The sequence below is a fragment of the Artibeus jamaicensis genome, unplaced genomic scaffold (assembly GCF_021234435.1).
Source record: "Artibeus jamaicensis isolate MK-2021 breed Jamaican fruit bat unplaced genomic scaffold, CSHL_Jam_final contig_1998, whole genome shotgun sequence".
Lineage (NCBI taxonomy): Eukaryota > Metazoa > Chordata > Mammalia > Chiroptera > Phyllostomidae > Artibeus > Artibeus jamaicensis.
The window spans coordinates 23788518-23806340 of NW_026521407.1; the positions used below are offsets into that span (position 1 = coordinate 23788518).

A 17823-nucleotide genomic window follows, 5' to 3' on the forward strand; every position below is an offset into this window, starting at 1 on the left:
TCAATCTCCTTACTCGAAGCAGCAGTCAGAATTAGATTTCAGTATCAATTCGAAGTATTTACTGTACATTTACTTCATGCTGAGCACTGTTAGGGCTTTCACATGCATATTCATTCAATCCGCATCTAAACACTGGCTTAAAAAAAGGGCAAATGATAGCTAACATCGTCAAAAAAACAAAGATAGGATGATGAACACATAATACAATATACAGATGACATATTATAGAAATATGCACTGGAAAGCTATATAATGTTATTAACCAATGTCACCCCAATAAACTGAATAAAAAAGAAAGTATACTGAAAATAAATAAAGAGTAAAAAAACAAAACAAAACAAAGTATAAAGCCAGTTCAACAGGATTGTTGTTACACTTTAGATTGTACTAATAATATACATAGGTCACTGAATTCAAGTGATCATCTAATAAAGTTAATGGCTATAAAAATATGTCAACTTGTGAGTATAAAAATTTCTGAGAATTCTTACCATCAAGTTTCTTCCAAGAAGAGCCTGAAGAACTCCACTTTTTCCGCAGTTTTTCATCCCAATTACATTACATCTGAACACATTTCTTTGGGTCTGTTTTTTCTGAAGGTCTATCTTTTTATCTCTTGTTACTAAAAAGAAAAAAAGAACCTAACTATGTACCACTGAGACTCACTGAGCCTCTATTTTACCCTCTGCACAGTAGGGTATTACTACTTATCACTTTTATCCATAAACATACTGTACAAAAGTCGAGATGTATGTGAAATAAAGTACTAAATAAAGAAAATGGAGGCGAAGGTAGATATGCTTCATTTCCTTGCACAACCAAAAGAAGAATAACAACCAATTTAAAAACAAAAACCGGCCTGCGAACCAGATATTCGCGGTTCGAGTCCCAGTCAGGGCACATGCCGGGGTTGCAGGCTGGTTCCCTGTAGGCCAGTTCCCAGCAGGGGACACAGGAAAGGCAACCATACATTGATATTTCTCCCTCTCTCCTTCCCTTCCCCTCTAAAAAAGATAAATAAATAAAATCTAAAACAAACAAACAAAAAAAACAAAAACCAACCAGAACTGCCAGAAAATCTAACTGTATGGAAGTCTGACAACCGAGGAGTTGAAAAAGGAAAGAGACACATTCGTCCAGGGTGGCAGGAGCGGCAGAGACTGGAAGCGGAGGTAGAGAGGATGCACAGCAAGGCAGCGGCTGGCAGACTGGGTGGGTGAGGCCCCTCGGTGGACTGGGCGGTCCTACATTCTGGGAACAACTGGGGAGCGAGACAGACTGCGCAACCCAGGGTTCAGCGCAGGCAAGATAAGGCCTTAGAACCTCTGGCTGTAAAAACCTGTGGGGGCTGTGGCTGTGGGAGATATTGCCAGTCTCACAGGGGAGTCTGTTGGAAAGACCCACAGGGTCCTAGAACATACGCAAACCCACCCACCCAGGAATCAGCACCAGAAGGGCACCATCTGCTTGTGAGTAGTAGGGGAAGGGACTGAAAGTGTGGCAGGAGCCAACCAAGTAGCAGCGTTCCCTCTCTGAACACTCCCCCTCACACAGCACCACAGTGCAGCGAACTGGGTTACCCCACCCTGGAGAACACCTAAGGCTCCACCCCTTACAATGTAACAGGTGCCCTGACACAAAGAAATATGGCCCAAATTAAAGAACAGATAAAAGCTCCAGAAAAATAACTAAGCCACATGGAGATAGTCAACCTATCACATGCAGAGATCAAAACACTGGTTATCAGGAGACTCAGAAATGATTGAGTATGGCTGCAAAATAAAGGAAGATGTGGAAGCTAGACAAAGTGAAATCAAGAAAAATACACAGGGAACCAATAGTGAAGGGAAGGAAACCAGGACTCAAATCAACTATTTGGAACAAAAGGAAGAAATAAACATTCAACCAAATGAGAGGCTTAGGAACCTCTGGGACAACTTTTAAACATTCCAACATCTGAATCATAGGGGTGCCAGAAGGAGAAGAGGAAGAACAAGAAATTGAAAACTTATCTGAATAAATAATGAAGGAGAACATCCCCAATCTGGGGAAGGAAATAGACTTCCAGGAAGCCCAGAGAGTCCCAAAGAGATTGGACCCAAGGAGGAACACACCAAGACATACCATAATTTTCACCCGGGATTAAAGATAAGGAGAGAATCTTAAAAGCAGCAAGAGAAAAGGAGACAGTTACCTACAAAGGAATTCCCTTAAGACATCAGCTGATTTCTCAAAAGAAACCTTACAGGCAAGAAGGGGCTGGAAAGAAGTATTCAAAGTCATGAAAGGCAAGGATCTACATCCAAGATTACTCTATCCAGCAAAGCTATCATTTAGAATGGAAGGGCAGATAAAGTGCTTCTCAGATTAGGTCAAGTTAAAGGAGTTCATCATCATCAAGCCCTTATTATATGAAATGTTAAAGGGACTTATCTAAGAAAAAGAAGATTAAAACTATGAACAGTAAATGACAACAAACTCAACTATCAACAACTGAACCTAAAAACAAATTAAGCAAACAACTAGAACAGGAACAGAATAACAGAAACAGAGATCACATGGAGGGTTATCAGTGGAGAAGGGAGAGGGGAAGATTTGGGAAAAGGTACAGAAAATAAAAAGTGTAAATGGTAGATAAAAAATAGACAGGAAGAGGTTAAGAATAGTTGAGGAAATGGAGAAACCAAAGATCTTGTATGTATAATCCATGAACATGAACTAAGAGTGGTGGAATGCTGGAGGGAATAGGGGTACTGGGCAGAAAGGGATAAAGGAGAGAAAAAATGGGACGACTGTAATAGCATAAGCAATAAAATAAACTTTAAAAAAGCACTAAATATAGTACAGAAAGGCCTCATTCACTGGAAAAGATGCATTTCTGAAAGCTGGCTGTAAAGTGAACTTCTAGTAACCAAATAAAATTTATTTAATCATAAAATTAATATACTTTCATAAGGAAAATGATATCCTAAAAATGAATTCAAATTATAATAAAGTCAACCTTATATTTCATCGATTTTGTGTGTATATGTATCTTTGAGTTTGTAACTTGTATGTCATAACAAGTTACAAACTCAAGGATACTCTCTCAAATCTGCACTCTCTTGGATCTATAAATGGCAAAGAAATATGCACTCTAGGGTTCACTGGCCTTTCAAATGTAAATCTGTAAAAGAGGCAGGTCAGAAAACGAGGCTGTATCAGCACAGCAATGGGATCTCTCCCTGAGATAAAGAGCCCTTAAGCTGTAGCTTAAAAGATTCAACTGTAACTAAGCATCCAGATAATGACCCATTATTTAGCATTAAAGATATATAAAAGTATAATCAGTGATACTGAAAGATGTCCACAGTATTTTGTTGCACAAAAAACTCTCATGCTGGCTAGCAATTAGTTCCTTACTCTTTGATGCTAAATTAAATACTGTCTGATTGGTTAAGTGTTAAAGGGTACTTGCTCTGTCAATTTAAGATTGGTTGTCTTATGCTGAAGCTTCTTGTAAGATAGAACATTTCCCCTCAACAATTAGGAAAGACATGGCATTTTTTCCTCACCAATTAGGATATAAGAAACTCTTCAAATATCATTTCCCTCGTGTGTTATTTCCATACCCATGGGTTTTCTTTTAAGTGGAGGACACTGCTTGACAAGAATTACAAGATGCGTGAAAAACTGATTAATGTGGAAAATGGTAAAAAGATGAGATATGTACTATCAGTTCAATACCAGGATCATGTGTTATTGGCACTGTTTTTAATGTTCAAAGAAAATTAAAACAGGACAAACCATACTTTGAGTGCCCATGGCCCTCCCTGATTTATCAGTAGAGTAATCTCAGGGGTAAACTGGAAGTAAAACCTTTACTCTTTCTTTTTCGATAAACAATAAAATCAAGCATCTCAACTAGAAGGAAATGACCTAATCACAAGGAAAACAAATGAGAGTGTAGACACAGACAACAAGCACAGACATGTTTATTTTCAGTCTTTTACATGTAGAAGTAAAATCTTTTTAATTTTTTTACTCATCAGTCCTTGGACACTCACTTGTAACGGCTGAAGCTTGAGACTCCTGCTCAGTCAGGATGGAATAGCCCAAGTAGCCCAGGTACTCCAGGCACCGCTGCACGTCTAAATAGGTCGTGAGCCTGGAGACAGAAGAGTTTAAAACGTGAGAAGTTTCTCAATGAACATTTATAGAAAAAAAATTCCAGTAGCTCAAATAATTTTGCCACCAGACCCAGATAAGTTTTATCAGAGTACTTTAATTTCCAATTCACCCAACCATGATTTTTCCTACAATGCTCTTCTTAGGCCCGAGAAGGGAGGAGAATCAAAGATGTGGAGGCTCCTGTATCTGCTCCACCTGCCCCAAGAGAACAAGGCCACGTACACAAGCAGTGAGCGGCTGGTAAAATCCAGAGCTGGGATTTTTTTATATAATCTGCTTCCCAAGTTAGGGTTCTTTACGTTTTTTTCATAAGATGGCCCTAGAAGCATTTATAGTTGTCTTTAGCTTCATTCAAAACAATTTTGTTAGAGTGTATTTGTAACAGCTGCCATATTAGTGTGTATTAAAAAAATGATCAAATTGGTGAACTTCTGTGTAGGCATTTTAATATTAAAGATGAAAGAAAATAAGCAATTTTCAGTATATTATGCTCTATTATTTCAAGGAAGGTAAAAATGCAGACCCAAAGTTTTGTGCAGTGTATGAAGAAGGTGCTGTGACTGACCAAATGTGTCAAAAGTGCTTTGCAAAATTTCATGCTGGAGATTTCTCATTGGACAATGCTCCATGGTTGGGTAGACCACTTGAAATGGATAACAATCAAATCAAGACACTAATTGAGAATATTCAATGTTATACCACATGGGAGATAGCCAATATACTCAGAATATCCACATCAATAAACTTACTGGTAGAAATGAAAAAATGTGTCTTTTACTTTACAGAAGAAAACCTTACAGACTTTTTGGCCAACCCAAACACAGTATATGGCAACTAATGGCTAGTTGAGAACTTTATGAAAATTAAATCTGACAAGGTTTGTGAAAGGAGCAAAAGTAACAGAAAGGTACTTGAAATCAGGTTTTTTTTTTTTTTTATGATTTGAAAAAGAATAGACTGTGGCATTCAAAGAGTTGGTCTCACCAAGACTAATGCAATTATGTCACCACACATGACCAGAGGGTTTTCTCAGCACCGTGGATACAATGGCAACTATGCTGAACCCAGACTGCAGACAGATGCTAAGAGTACGCGAACAACAAACAACAAAGAACCCTTAAATTAAGACTTCAGTGTCAAGTAAAACATGCTCTCCCCATATTCTGAAGGTGTAAGAATTGTGCAGTAGCAATGATGTTTCCAATTCCCTTAATCAAAAAAGTATTAAAATTTAGCTCATTTTTGGTGTAAGACTTGTAACTGTTTCCCTGCACATCATCCAAAAGCAAACAGATCCCCCTTCCTGATAAATTTCTAGAACATCTAAAGTTCACCTTAGAGATAGCAGCACTATAAATCCTGCTTATTACAATTGAAGCACTTTGTAAGATCGGAAAAACTTGCAAATGATTAATGGAATGCACTGTATTTTTAAACTAGTGGTAACTTTAGAGGAAACAGCTGAGCTCTATACTCACGTCCACTGGGACAGGAATCCCTGGTAGGTTATCCAGCCTTTTTCATTGGTACAAACTGTGTTATTCACATCTGGCCCCCAAGGTATGTAAGGGAAAACTTTAAACAAATCTTTAAGCTCATCAGGTGACAAAGCACAGTCTCTGTCCTGAAGATACACAAGAAAGTGCACATAATGTTTAGATATCTAAGAAAATAGTTTCCAAACACAAAAGCCCCCAGTCTAGTAAAGCTATGCTTCTAAAAACTAACACATGACAAGAAATTTTACATTTTATCAAGAAAATTTCTTACATGTATATAAGAAAACTTACAGAAGAGTCTATAGAAACCAGACTTTTTCATCTTGAAAAAGTAAAAGTAAATAAATAAAGTATTTTTGCTAGTTTAACTTAAGAGAATATACAAAATTTTTGGCTCTGCGACATGAGTACCCCGCAGCTAAGGGAACGCAGTTATTAAACGCTCACTGAAAAATATTTTATCAAGGAAATCTGCAGCCACAAGCTTACCAAATCATGCTTGTCGAAGGTACTTTGGAGAAACAAATATGCATGATGATTTAATTCAGTTGTGCAATCAGGAGGTATTTTTAGCCTGTTGATGAAAAAATTTAAGAGGAAAACAAATCATTAATCAAGTATTAAAATTTAATTTAAGAAATGAATATGAAACTTTTTGTGGGATAACACCATTTACAAAATGTCTCTGCTGGAGCCGTTCAGATTTTCCCGGGAAAAGTCACTAGGGGGTGGGGCACAGCAATCCTGCAGGGTCATAGCAACACTCATTCCCAGGTGACATGTAAGGTTTTCTTAAATATATAAGGGCGGGTTGAAATAAAAATTTTACAAATAATACTGATCAAACCGTAATGGGTTTGCTCCTCCTATATAAAAACAAGTTGTAAGTCTTAATTATGCCAACACTGTAATGAACTGAAAATGATGTAAAAAGATGTATTTCTGCCTGATTTGACCTTTTTGACCCACCCTAAATTTAGTTCGGCAAACATTTATCAAATGCCTTGAGCTAAGTACTAGGGACACAAAAACAAGACAGGCTTCCTCCTATAAGAAACCACATTCAAGTGCGAGATGAACCACAAACAGATAACCTCACTACCTCAACAGAATTAGAGCACAGCACTGAGTATGGGTCAGCTGAGAATGCTGGGGCCGCCCCCAGGGAATAGACGGTCTCCAGACTAGGGGCGGAAAGGAGCCGCTGTCACCTGAAGTAAGACTTGAAAGATAAGAGGCATTAATTTGAGGGGAGAGGGAGGGAGAGTGAAAACACCAAGGGCAAACACCTTCCGTAGAAAACAACATGATTGGTGGACTATAAATAGTTCAGTATTTACTTCTAGAATGAAGGCAGGGAGTGAGCATGAGCAGATTATGAATGACCTTGTATACCATGTTAAGAAGCTTGGGCTTTATCCTGTCTTGAGGGGAAGTGCCATGGCCAAATCTGTACTTATATATCTTTTTAATCTTGCAGCAGTGTGAAGGATAGAGGTAGTCAGTGTAATAAGAAAGCTAGAAAGCTTCAAGTGGTGGCTCTAAGAGGCTATTCTGCAGAAAATTCAAGGCAGAGAACATAAGGAAATTGAAAGAGATAACAGTGTAAGCCACAAAGCCATAAGAAATGTTGTTTTCTCACTGCCATACTTAAGAAAGCAATAAGCAACCCCTTATATAATTTATCTACCCACATAAATGGCACAGAAAACTACAGAGGCCTGGAACAAATTCAATCATTCATTTAATACAGATTTATTAAAAAATCTGGAAAATTACTTGAACCAAGGTTTAATAACTTGGACAAGAGAGGTTTCAACCTAGAACTGATCCAACCAGAAAGAACTTTGCTTCCTCAATCATGGGGAAAGAAAAACACAACAAAGCCTCTCTGAATGCCTACACAGCTAGGAGGTGCTATGCTGAAACTGAAAAAGGACAGCATGAAAATTATACGCTACTGAAAAGTGAAGAAGAGGCTGAAGCCTCAAAGGCCAGATACTGGGTGGTCACTTCCCTGTTACAGGACTGCCATTCTACAGCAAGGGGTCTCCTGTATTCTGGGTCCACTTTTAAATACACAGAATTTAAAATAGCATTATCTAAAGAGAAATAATCATAAATAGATTATTAAAGAAAAATAGTTATTTTATCTTGAGCTAAGAACAGGCTATATAGCCCTGGCTGGTGTGGCTCAGTGGATTGAGTGCCGGCCTGTAAACCAAAGGGTTGCCATTCAGCTCAGGGCACGTGCCTAGGTTGCAGGACAGGTCCCCAGTAGGGGGTGCATGAGAGGCAACCACACAGTGATATTTCTCTCCCTCCCTTCCCCTTTCTCTAAAAATAAACAAAATCTTAAAACAAACAAACAAACAAAAAAACCAGGCTATAAACCTTAGGGAGGAAAAGGACTAATTTTTTTTAAAAAGCTAATCAATATATCAATACTCTCCTGATTTAGCCTCTCCTGATTTCAAAAACATTGAAAATTCATTGATTTCAAAATTCGTTGTAAAATGAATTTTAAAAAACTCTTATTCTCCATGAGAAAAGGAAAAGTTTGAGCCATGCTATAAATCAGTGGGCATGATTTCACTCCTGAGGGAACATTTGGCAATTTCTAGAGATGCTAGACATTTTCTGTCGTCACAACGGAGGGGAGGAGCTGTTACTGGCACCTAAGACTGTGCTAAACATGCTATAATGATTGGGACCAACTGTACAGCAAAGAATTATCCAGACCAAAATGTCAATAAAGCTGAGATTGAGAAACCTTGTTATAAACCTCTCTATAAATCTAAATTATTTCTGAGTACCTCAATGCCTTCCTATGTGCTAAATAAAACTTTAAAATACTTGGCAAGTGAAATCAATTAGGAGGCCAAAGGTACATACAAGGGGAATAAATACTCAGGTGTCAAATCCAGATCGTCATCGTAACCAAACCGTCGCAGCACAGTCCAAGTAGTCTCGTGTCTCCCTCTCTGGATAAAAAGTGTGTGTAAAAACAGAAAACCTGAAATAAAATGAATGAGTGAATATAGTTGATATGAGAAGGGGCACAGAAGCCATGGGAGAGAAGCATGTAACATGTAATTGGCAAGAGCCACAAACATATGCACATATTTTGTATATTGAGGTCCAATCAAAACAAAATCACAAGTGTCTCAGTAAAAACAGATGATTTCAGAATCATTTCATGTAACACCCAGGCCAGCAAGAGAAGAAACCAGATAGAAGAGCCAAAAACATATCCCAAGGAATGTACTGACATTCACAAAGTTGTATGATAAAAACAAAGGAAACTGTTTTATAGATCTTTGTGTTTTATAATACAATATTCTGGTTTTCTTTTATTTTACTGTGATTCGATCACACATTCCACAGAGAACACTTTGCACTTGGTAAATTTTACTGATAGACAAAATGTCTTCCCTAAAAATTTCTACTTGAAGGATGCTTATGAGTTGAAAAAACTTTACGATAAATTTGTTTGTCTCCTTTCCTCTGATGGACCCCTGCATTCCTGAGATCTAACCAATTCCCTTCCTCTAGTTTATGCTGACAGTCAGTACAACGATCCCTACCAAACGGCCTGTCTCTTCTAGATCCTACATACCCAAGTCGAATTTTAGGCATATGAGTAAATACTAACATTGCTTTAAAATATAAATAAGGCTATAAAGACTTATGCCAAATTTTGAAACTATGAAGTTCAAAAAGGGGAAAAACACCACGCACTCACCTTTCAGTGTCAATCCACTATCAGCCACACCATCACTTATGTGTTTTCTGACTACATTCTTGACATCTTCCAGAGCCTGCGGAGCTAGTGGAGTGTTGAAACAAATTCTCTACCAAAAATAAATAAAGACATACATAAATAAATATTTTTTTTAAAATTGGCATTAAAAGCACAAATAATATATAATTATTAATCTACAAAGTAATATTAAATCAATGAGTTGCAACCAAAAGAAATAGATACTAAATTACGATGGTCTCTGTCTTATCTTATTCATGTAAAATGTGTCATACTTGGAAGGAAAGACACTGTCTCTATTCTCCCCACCACGTTTCTAAAATACAGGGCCTTTGTGAAGCTAGTTATACAAAATCAAGAAAGAAAAGTAATCCAGAGTTCAGACTTCAAGCATCTTTAATACGTCCACTGTGCACCATGAAATACAGCTACCAAGGAGTCTCCTCAATTCCTATGCATAAGACAGTTTTGTACCCTAGGCAAAGTCTTAAATAGCTTGATGTAAAAGAAAGTTTTACATTAAAAAAATCTCAAGTTTATCGACATATCATAGTTTAAGTTAATACATTCTTATAGCTTTTCTCAGCCAAAAATAAAAGAAAAAACACCAAGATGTGCAAATGTCAGAAAACGAGGAGGGCTACCTGAAAGAAGTTGAGTTCAGCATCATTGAGTGTGCCGTCATTATCTTGATCAGATATTTTAAATATACGAGTAAGGGCTTTTATACAGGCTGGTTTCATCTGTAAATCATTGAGAAGAGAAACAACTATTTTCATTAAAATAGTTGGGATTTTAAAAAATGATTTTAAATAAGGGTAAGAATAATTCTGACTGTCCTCACTGTCATGTATGGAACGGCCAATACAACCAAACATGAAAAATGAACGGAAGCAAAGCCATTTACTTCTATACCCAAACTGTTTTAAGTAAATGAGGACCAATATTTGGAACGGTCCCCCTCCCCCTTCATGACCACAAGTCTTCCAAGGGCGGTTCATCTTTAGAGATGATTTATTCTCCCAGTCACATAAAGCAATATTTATTTATGCCCTCCCTCATTTCATAAAGAATTTCAGTGGATTTATACAATGCTGAGGGCTTTCCTTCCCAACTTTTAATTTTTAAAAAACTTTCAGCTTTACTGAGGAATAATCGACTGCTGATTTCTGACCACCCACACCTTCTGGTACCAGAGTTTTGAAACTAGGCGTTTTAATCTTGTGCGTGTGTTTGTCAAAGTCAGGATATAAGATGTGCTTATTTACAAACAGGTGGCAAAGCAGCACTGGTTGGCAAGTGTTAACCCCTTGCTAGCTTCCTATTATCAGGTAAGAGTTACATTTGAAAAGAATCCTACCTTTTGTGACTCTAAGAAACTTTTTAAATAGTGCTGCTGGAAATATATTTTGATGACTTTCTTAACATTTGTTTTAGGATTTATGATGGATAGAACAAATATTTGGCTATTTAAAATAAGGCCCACAAGCTTCTAATTTGTATAATTGCTACAGGATAATCGCTATGAACAACTGTGAGAAAACAGAACTTTCAGGAAGCCCACTGAACACTGTAAACTTGGAAGCAGATCTCTGATGGGTACATCTCGATCACAGAAATTACATGGCAAGGTGAGGAAATGGACACTTACTAACGTCAGTCACATGGCTGTCCAGAGCAAACAGTAACGATGAGTTCTGACCATGCTATCAAACTCAAATGCAGAAAAGAAATTCCTTTAAAAATTGGAAAGGACACACCACTTCTGCTAAGATGGAGGTGCAGGTGGAAACACTGTGCCTTCTTGTACAACCAAGTTTAAAAACAAGAAAGTTTTAGTAAAAAAAAGGCGCAACCAAAACACAGAAAATTGAACTATACGAAAGTCCGACCACAACAAACCCTTCAGTCAGACTGGTAAGAGGGACGGAGCCAGCAGCTGGCGGAGCAGGGTTGCGCAGGAAAACTCAGTCAGACCAACCCAGGCGCGCGGTTGGTGCTTGGCGAATGCCCAGGTGTGGGGTTGCGACCAGCAGACCCAGCGAGGGTGCAGAGCAGAAGGCTGAACATAGTCACACATTCGCCCACAGATAAAACAGCGAAAGAGGGAACAGTGAGAGAGACTGCGCAGGCCCCAGTGGCGGGAAGCACTAGAGGGGACTGCCATTCTCCCTCTTTGACCCCGCCCCCACATACAGCATCACAACCCAGTGACCTGGGTGGCCCCCCCCACACTCATAAGGCACCCCTCCTTAAACGTAATAGGTGCGAACAAACCACACATGGCTCAAGAAGAACTCAATGTCCCAGAGCCCATAATTCTAAGCGAAAAATTGCCAAACTTTCAGATGAACAGTTCAAAACACTGGTGATCAGGATGCTCACAGAACTGGTTGATTTTAGTCACAAATTAGAGGAACATATGAAGGCTAAACTAATTGAAATGCAGGGAAATGCACAGGAAACCAATAGTAAAGGAAAGGAAACTGGGACTCAAACCAAGGGAGCGAACCAGAAGGAAGAAAAAAATGACCAAACAGAAAAATATGAAGACACAAGAATTCAAAAAAATGAGGAGAGGCTTAGGAACCTTTAGGACATCTTTAAACATTCCAACATCCGAATTATGGGGGTACCAGAAGGGGAAGAGGAACAGCCACGAGTGGAAAACTTATTTGAACAAATAATAAAGGAGAACTTCCCCAATCTGGCAAAGGAAATAGACTTCCAGGAAATCCAGGATGCTCCATTAAATTTTAATGGAAATTTAAAAAATTCCATTAAAAAAAATTGGAAAGGAAACAGTTATTTTCCCAAACATACACAGACAATTCCTTTTTGTTTTAAATGGGGCCTCTAGGAGAACAATTTGATATAATGAGAAAAAGATAAAACCGAACAAATAAACAGATTCAAAAGAACTGAGGAAAAAATCAAACATTTAGAGAGCACTGCATAGGGCTTCCTTTATAAAACAGTACCAAATGGACTGTCATGTATAACATCTACAATCATGGGTGAATTGTTTAAAAATAAAGAATAGTCCCTGGCTGGCATAGATCAGTGGATTGAGCAAGGGCCAGAGAACCAAAGGATCAAGGTTTGATTCTCAGTCAGGGCACATGCCTGGGTTGCAGGCCAGTTCCCAGCAGGGGATGCACAAGAGGCAACCATACATTGATATTTCTCTCCCTCTCTCCTTTCCTTCCTCTCTAAAGATAAATAAATAAAATCTTTTTTAAAGTCCTAAAAAAAAAAAAAGAACAGTAAGATACTGCTTCTATTAATGTGATCCTAATACTAGATACTCAAGATTCATGAAGATTACATTGTAATTTTATTTACTCTCCTTTTAAAAGTGTTACATAATGACCTAAATGATGCAAAGAGTACCTGCTATTAATGTGATCCTAATACTAGATACTCAAGATTAATGAAGATTACATTATTTTATTTACTCTCCTTTTAAAAATGTTACATAATGACCTAAATGCTGCAAAGAGTAGCAACAGCAAGAAAGATATAAAAAGCAGAATCTAAAAATAACTTTATTTTGTGCAAGTGGTTATTCCTCATACCCTAAAAACCTTCATTAAAAATGTAATTCAAAGAAAAATAAAGTGACATATTTTTCATGAAAGCTGGAAACTCATCAGAAGCTAAAGTGTTCTAAGGTACTGACTCAATGTGACAGTGAAATATTAATCACCTTAAAATATAACACCAAAAAAATGACTACTTTAAAAAAGTATTAAAAATTATATTTCATTAAAAGCTACAAAAATTTTTTACAGTAATAAACTAATTTTCCACATGCATCATCTAAACTCTCACAGAGTAAACATTGTTACACAGAAGTCATATATTTTCATTATATGAAAATATACAGAGTTCATCAACACTGAAAACATTCGCAGTCTAGGCTTTAATTTTTACTATGATCTTCTTGATGATTCCAAACTGTGTTACAAGGTATTACTGTTGTCTAAATAAAAGTTTCTGGTATAAGGTTAGACTCAAAGCTTTTTCTTGTATAAAAAAGGGACAGTCTCTAAAGATCTGAAGATTTTACTTCAGGCAGGTTCACCCAATGAGTGACAGATGGTGGTATTTTATTCAGGAAATTGGAGGAGGGGCAGGGGGGTGATTAGTAGAACTAATAATTGATCTTAGAAAAAAGTAGCAATTAAAGAATTGAGAACAAACTAGTAGAGGGGATTTAATGTACCACTATTAGCCCAAGGCCTCAGAGGTAAATCTTGATGAGACCGTTTCTCAAATTTCCTTGATTATAAGACACTGCACCTGGCTGAATAAGACTGCAACCTGTGTTTTTAACAAGTATGCCTAGTGATTAAGAAGCAAATCTGGAAAATTCTGGATTAAGAGTAAATTGGAAAGAAGCATTCCAATGAAAGATCAGTAAACCAGGATTACTAAAAAGTAAATCAGGGTCAGATTAAAAGATAACTCAGATTAATTACTTATACCAGAGTCCAGCACTTCTTTTGTAAAGTGCCAAAAAGCAAATAATTAACAGGCAAAATCAAGAATGCCAAGGAGGAAGAAACAGACTTCCAGGAAATCCAGGAAGCTCAGAGAGTCCCAAAGAAGTTGGACCCAAGAAGGCACACACCAAGGCACATCATAATTATATTAGCTAAGATTAAAATGAAGGAGAGAATCCTAGAAGCAGCAAGAGATAAGGGGACAGTCACCTACAAAGGAGTTCCCATCAGACTGTCAGCAGATTTCTCAAGAGACCTTACAGGCAAGAAGGGGCTGAAAAGAGGTATTCCAAGTCATGAAATCCAAAGACCTACAACCAAGATTGCTCTATCCAGCAAAGCTCTCATTTAGAATGGAAGGACAGATAAAGTGCCTCTCAGATAAGATCAAATTCAAGGAGTTCACATCACCAAGCCCCTATTATATGAAATGTTAAAGGGACTTACCTAAGAAAAAGAAGATAAAAAAGATGAACAGTGAAAGGACAGCAAACTCACAGTTATCAACAACCACACCTAAAACAAAAGCAAACTAAGAAGACAGCTAGATCAGGTGCAGAAACATAGAAATGAAGATCACATGGAGGGTTAGCAACAGGGGAGTGGGAGGAGGAGAAGGGGGGAGAAGGTACAGAAAATAAGTAGCATAGATGGTAGGTAGAAAATAGATAGGGGGAGGGCAAGAATAGTAGGGGAAATATAGAATCTAAAGAACTTGAGACACGTGGTCATAAACTAAAGGGGGGCAATGGTGGGGAGGGGGTGTGCAGGGTGGAGGGGAATGAAGGGAGGGAAATAGAACAACTGTAATGGCATAATCAATAAAATATATATTAAAAATTAAATAAAAATAAAAATAAATCAATAAAACCTTAAAGGAAAAAAAAAAGAATGCCAAGGAGGGACTTCCGGCCAAGATGGAGGTGTAGTAGACACACTGTGTCTCCTCCCATAACCAAAATAAGGACAACAAAAATTCAGAAACAAAATAACCAGAACTGAGAGAAAACTGAACTGTATAGAAGTCCAACAACCAAGGAGTTAAACAAGAAACATTCATCCAGACCGGTAGGAGGGTAGGAGTCAGGGAGCCGGGACAGAGAGGGCCTGAGGCAGGGCGGCTGGTGACTCTGGTGCACCAGGCAGCAGTGGGTGGACCCAGCCAGGCGGTGGATTGTGGAGGGCACGACACACAAGGCAGCTGGCAGACCAGTGTGTCTTATATTTGTGCGCAGATAAACCAGGCGAAACCGGGGATCGAGACAGACCATGAAACTCAGGCTCCCAGCACAGAGAAATAAAGCCTCAAAACACTGATTGAAAACACCTGCTGGGGTTGAGGTGCCAGGAGAGGCTCCCAGCCTCACAGGAGACTTCACTGGAGAGACCCACAGGGTCCTAGAACGTACATAAGCCCACCCACCTGGAAACCAGCACCAGAAGAGCCCGATTTGCTTGGGGGAAGTGGTGGAAGTGACTGAAATCTGGCAGAGAGCGGAGCAAGCAACAGTGTTCCTCTGGAACCCCTGCCCCACATACAGTGTCACAACACAGATGTGGGTTGTCCCGCCTGAGCAAACACCTAAAGCTCCACCCCTCACTACATAACAGGCCCATCAAAACAAAAAAATGGCCAAAACAAAAAAACAAAGCTCCAGAAAAAATACAACTAAGTGACAAAGAGACAGCCAACCTATCAAACGCACAGTTCAAAACACTGGTGATCAGGATGCTCACTGAACTGGTTGAATTTGGTCGCGAATTTGGTTGCAAATTAGATGAAAAAATAAAGGCTACACTAAGTGAAGTAAAGGAAAATGTACAGGGAACCAATAGTGATGGGAAGGAAACTGGGACTCAAACCAAGGGAGTGGACCAGAAGGAAGAACAAAATGACCAAACAGTGAAGAATGAAGAAACAAGAATTCAGAAAAATGAGGAGAGACTTAGGAACCTCCAGGACATCTTTAAACGCTCCAACATCAGAATTATAGGGGTACGAGAAGGCGAAGAGGAACAGCCACGAGTGGAAAACTTATTTGAACATACAATAATGAAGAACTTCCCCAATTTGGCAAAGGAAATAGACTTCCAGGAAGTCCAGGAAGCTCAGAGAGTCCCAAAGAAATTGGACCCAAGAAGGGACACACCAAGGCACATGAGAATTACATTACCCAAGATTAAAATAAAGGAGAGAATCCTAGAAGCAGCAAGAGATAAGGGGACAGTCACCTACAAAGGAGTTCCCATCAGACTGTCAGCAGATTTCTCAAGAGACCTTACGGGCAAGAAGGGGCTGGAAAGAAGTATTCCAAGTCATGAAATCCAAAGACCTACAACCAAGATTCCTCTATCCAGCAAAGCTTTCATTTAGAATGGAAGGACAGATAAAGTGCTTCTCAGATAAGATCAAATTCAAGGAGTTCATCATCACCAAGCCCTTATTATATGAAATGTTAAAGGGACTTATCTAAGAAAAAGAAGATAAAAAACATGTATACTAAAATGACAGCAAACTCACAATTAGTAACAACCACACCCAAAACAAAAACAAACTAAGGAAACAACTAGAACAGGAACAGAATCGTAGAAATGGAGATCACATGGAGGGTTAGCAACAGGAGAGGGGGAAATGGTACAGAGAATAAGTAGCATAGATAGTAGGTAGAAAATAGACAGGGGGAGGGTAAGAATAATATGGGAAATGTAGAAGTTAAAGAACTTACAGGTATGACACATGGACATGAACTAAAGGGGGAAATGTGGGTGGGAGTGTGCAGAGTGGAGGGGAGTGAAGGGGAAAACGGGACAACTATAATAGCATAATCAGTTATATATATATATATATATATACACATATATATATACACATACATACATATATATATATAAATAATAGAATGCCATGGAGGTACTTACATAGCAAGAGAGAATCAAATTTCCACAGTTTCTATTCACAAAATTAAAAGTATAATAGTAACTGAGTATAAATTTGCTACATAGGTCTACTAACTAGAGAAATAAAAATCTTTTTGGAGAGTTAACATTTTGCTAAATTAGGGTTCAAAAATTAGTGTTCGCTATCATAAAAATGGATTTCAAATGTTTATCTGTTAATGCCGATCTGTCATGAGATTTTACATATATTACCTTTGAAAAAGTTATACACTGCCAATACTGATAACAGCCATAAACATGTAATTTTTATTGGGCATAGGCACTGCTTGGAAAGTGGTTAGAGAATTACATTAGATTCTTTTCTTGATTTCTGCCTGTTAGCCTGTCATCACCTACAGACTCATGGGTTCCAACTGAAGGCTGGGCGAAAGCTCCTCTACTGCAGAGGAGTGTGGAGGACGGAAATTTCCTTTGCTGGAACTGTAATTTGAGTTTAGAACATATATCTGCTTTGCCAACTAAAAGTCAACTTTTTTCATCTTGTTTTGGCAGGATACATAAAGCACTGATAATAAAGCAAAACATCACAGTACAGTAATACACTTAGTACTTGAAATACTGTGAAGATGGAACTGCATCGGTGCAGTAGCGGTGCACCAAGCAGCACTCAACAGCTTAGCCGTGCACGTCAGCACTGAGAAGTGACGGAAGTGCCACACAAACTCTGCTGCAAGGACTCCACTCTGTCTTTGCAGCAGGAAGGCAGCGCAGACAGACACAAAGGAACGACATGGCTGGGTTCCAGTGAAACTTCACTCATGAATGATGGAGTCTAAATGTCATGTAATTTTCCCATATCACAAAACATCACTCCTTTTGATTTTTTTCAATTGTTTAAAAATGTATTCTTAGCTCACAGGCTACACAAAAAACAAATGGCAGGCCAAATTTGACCCACAGGTCAAAGTCAGCCAACCATTCACCA

General features: G+C 38.4%; 1 protein-coding gene across 9 annotated transcripts in view; it reads right to left on the minus strand.

Moving 5' to 3' along the window:
• RHOT1 (ras homolog family member T1) overlaps window positions 1-17823 on the minus strand; it is a 64130-nt gene that overhangs the window by 18254 nt on the left and 28053 nt on the right. For all 9 annotated transcript variants that reach the window (XM_053656089.1, XM_053656090.1, XM_037143330.2 and 6 more), the window contains 7 exons: window positions 10077-10175; window positions 9415-9523; window positions 8565-8685; window positions 6159-6243; window positions 5649-5794; window positions 4047-4147; window positions 492-622 (listed from right to left, as the gene is read on the minus strand). In XM_053656089.1, the coding sequence (XP_053512064.1) occupies window positions 492-622; window positions 4047-4147; window positions 5649-5794; window positions 6159-6243; window positions 8565-8685; window positions 9415-9523; window positions 10077-10175 (792 nt within the window). The remainder of the gene's footprint in view (window positions 1-491; window positions 623-4046; window positions 4148-5648; window positions 5795-6158; window positions 6244-8564; window positions 8686-9414; window positions 9524-10076; window positions 10176-17823) is intronic.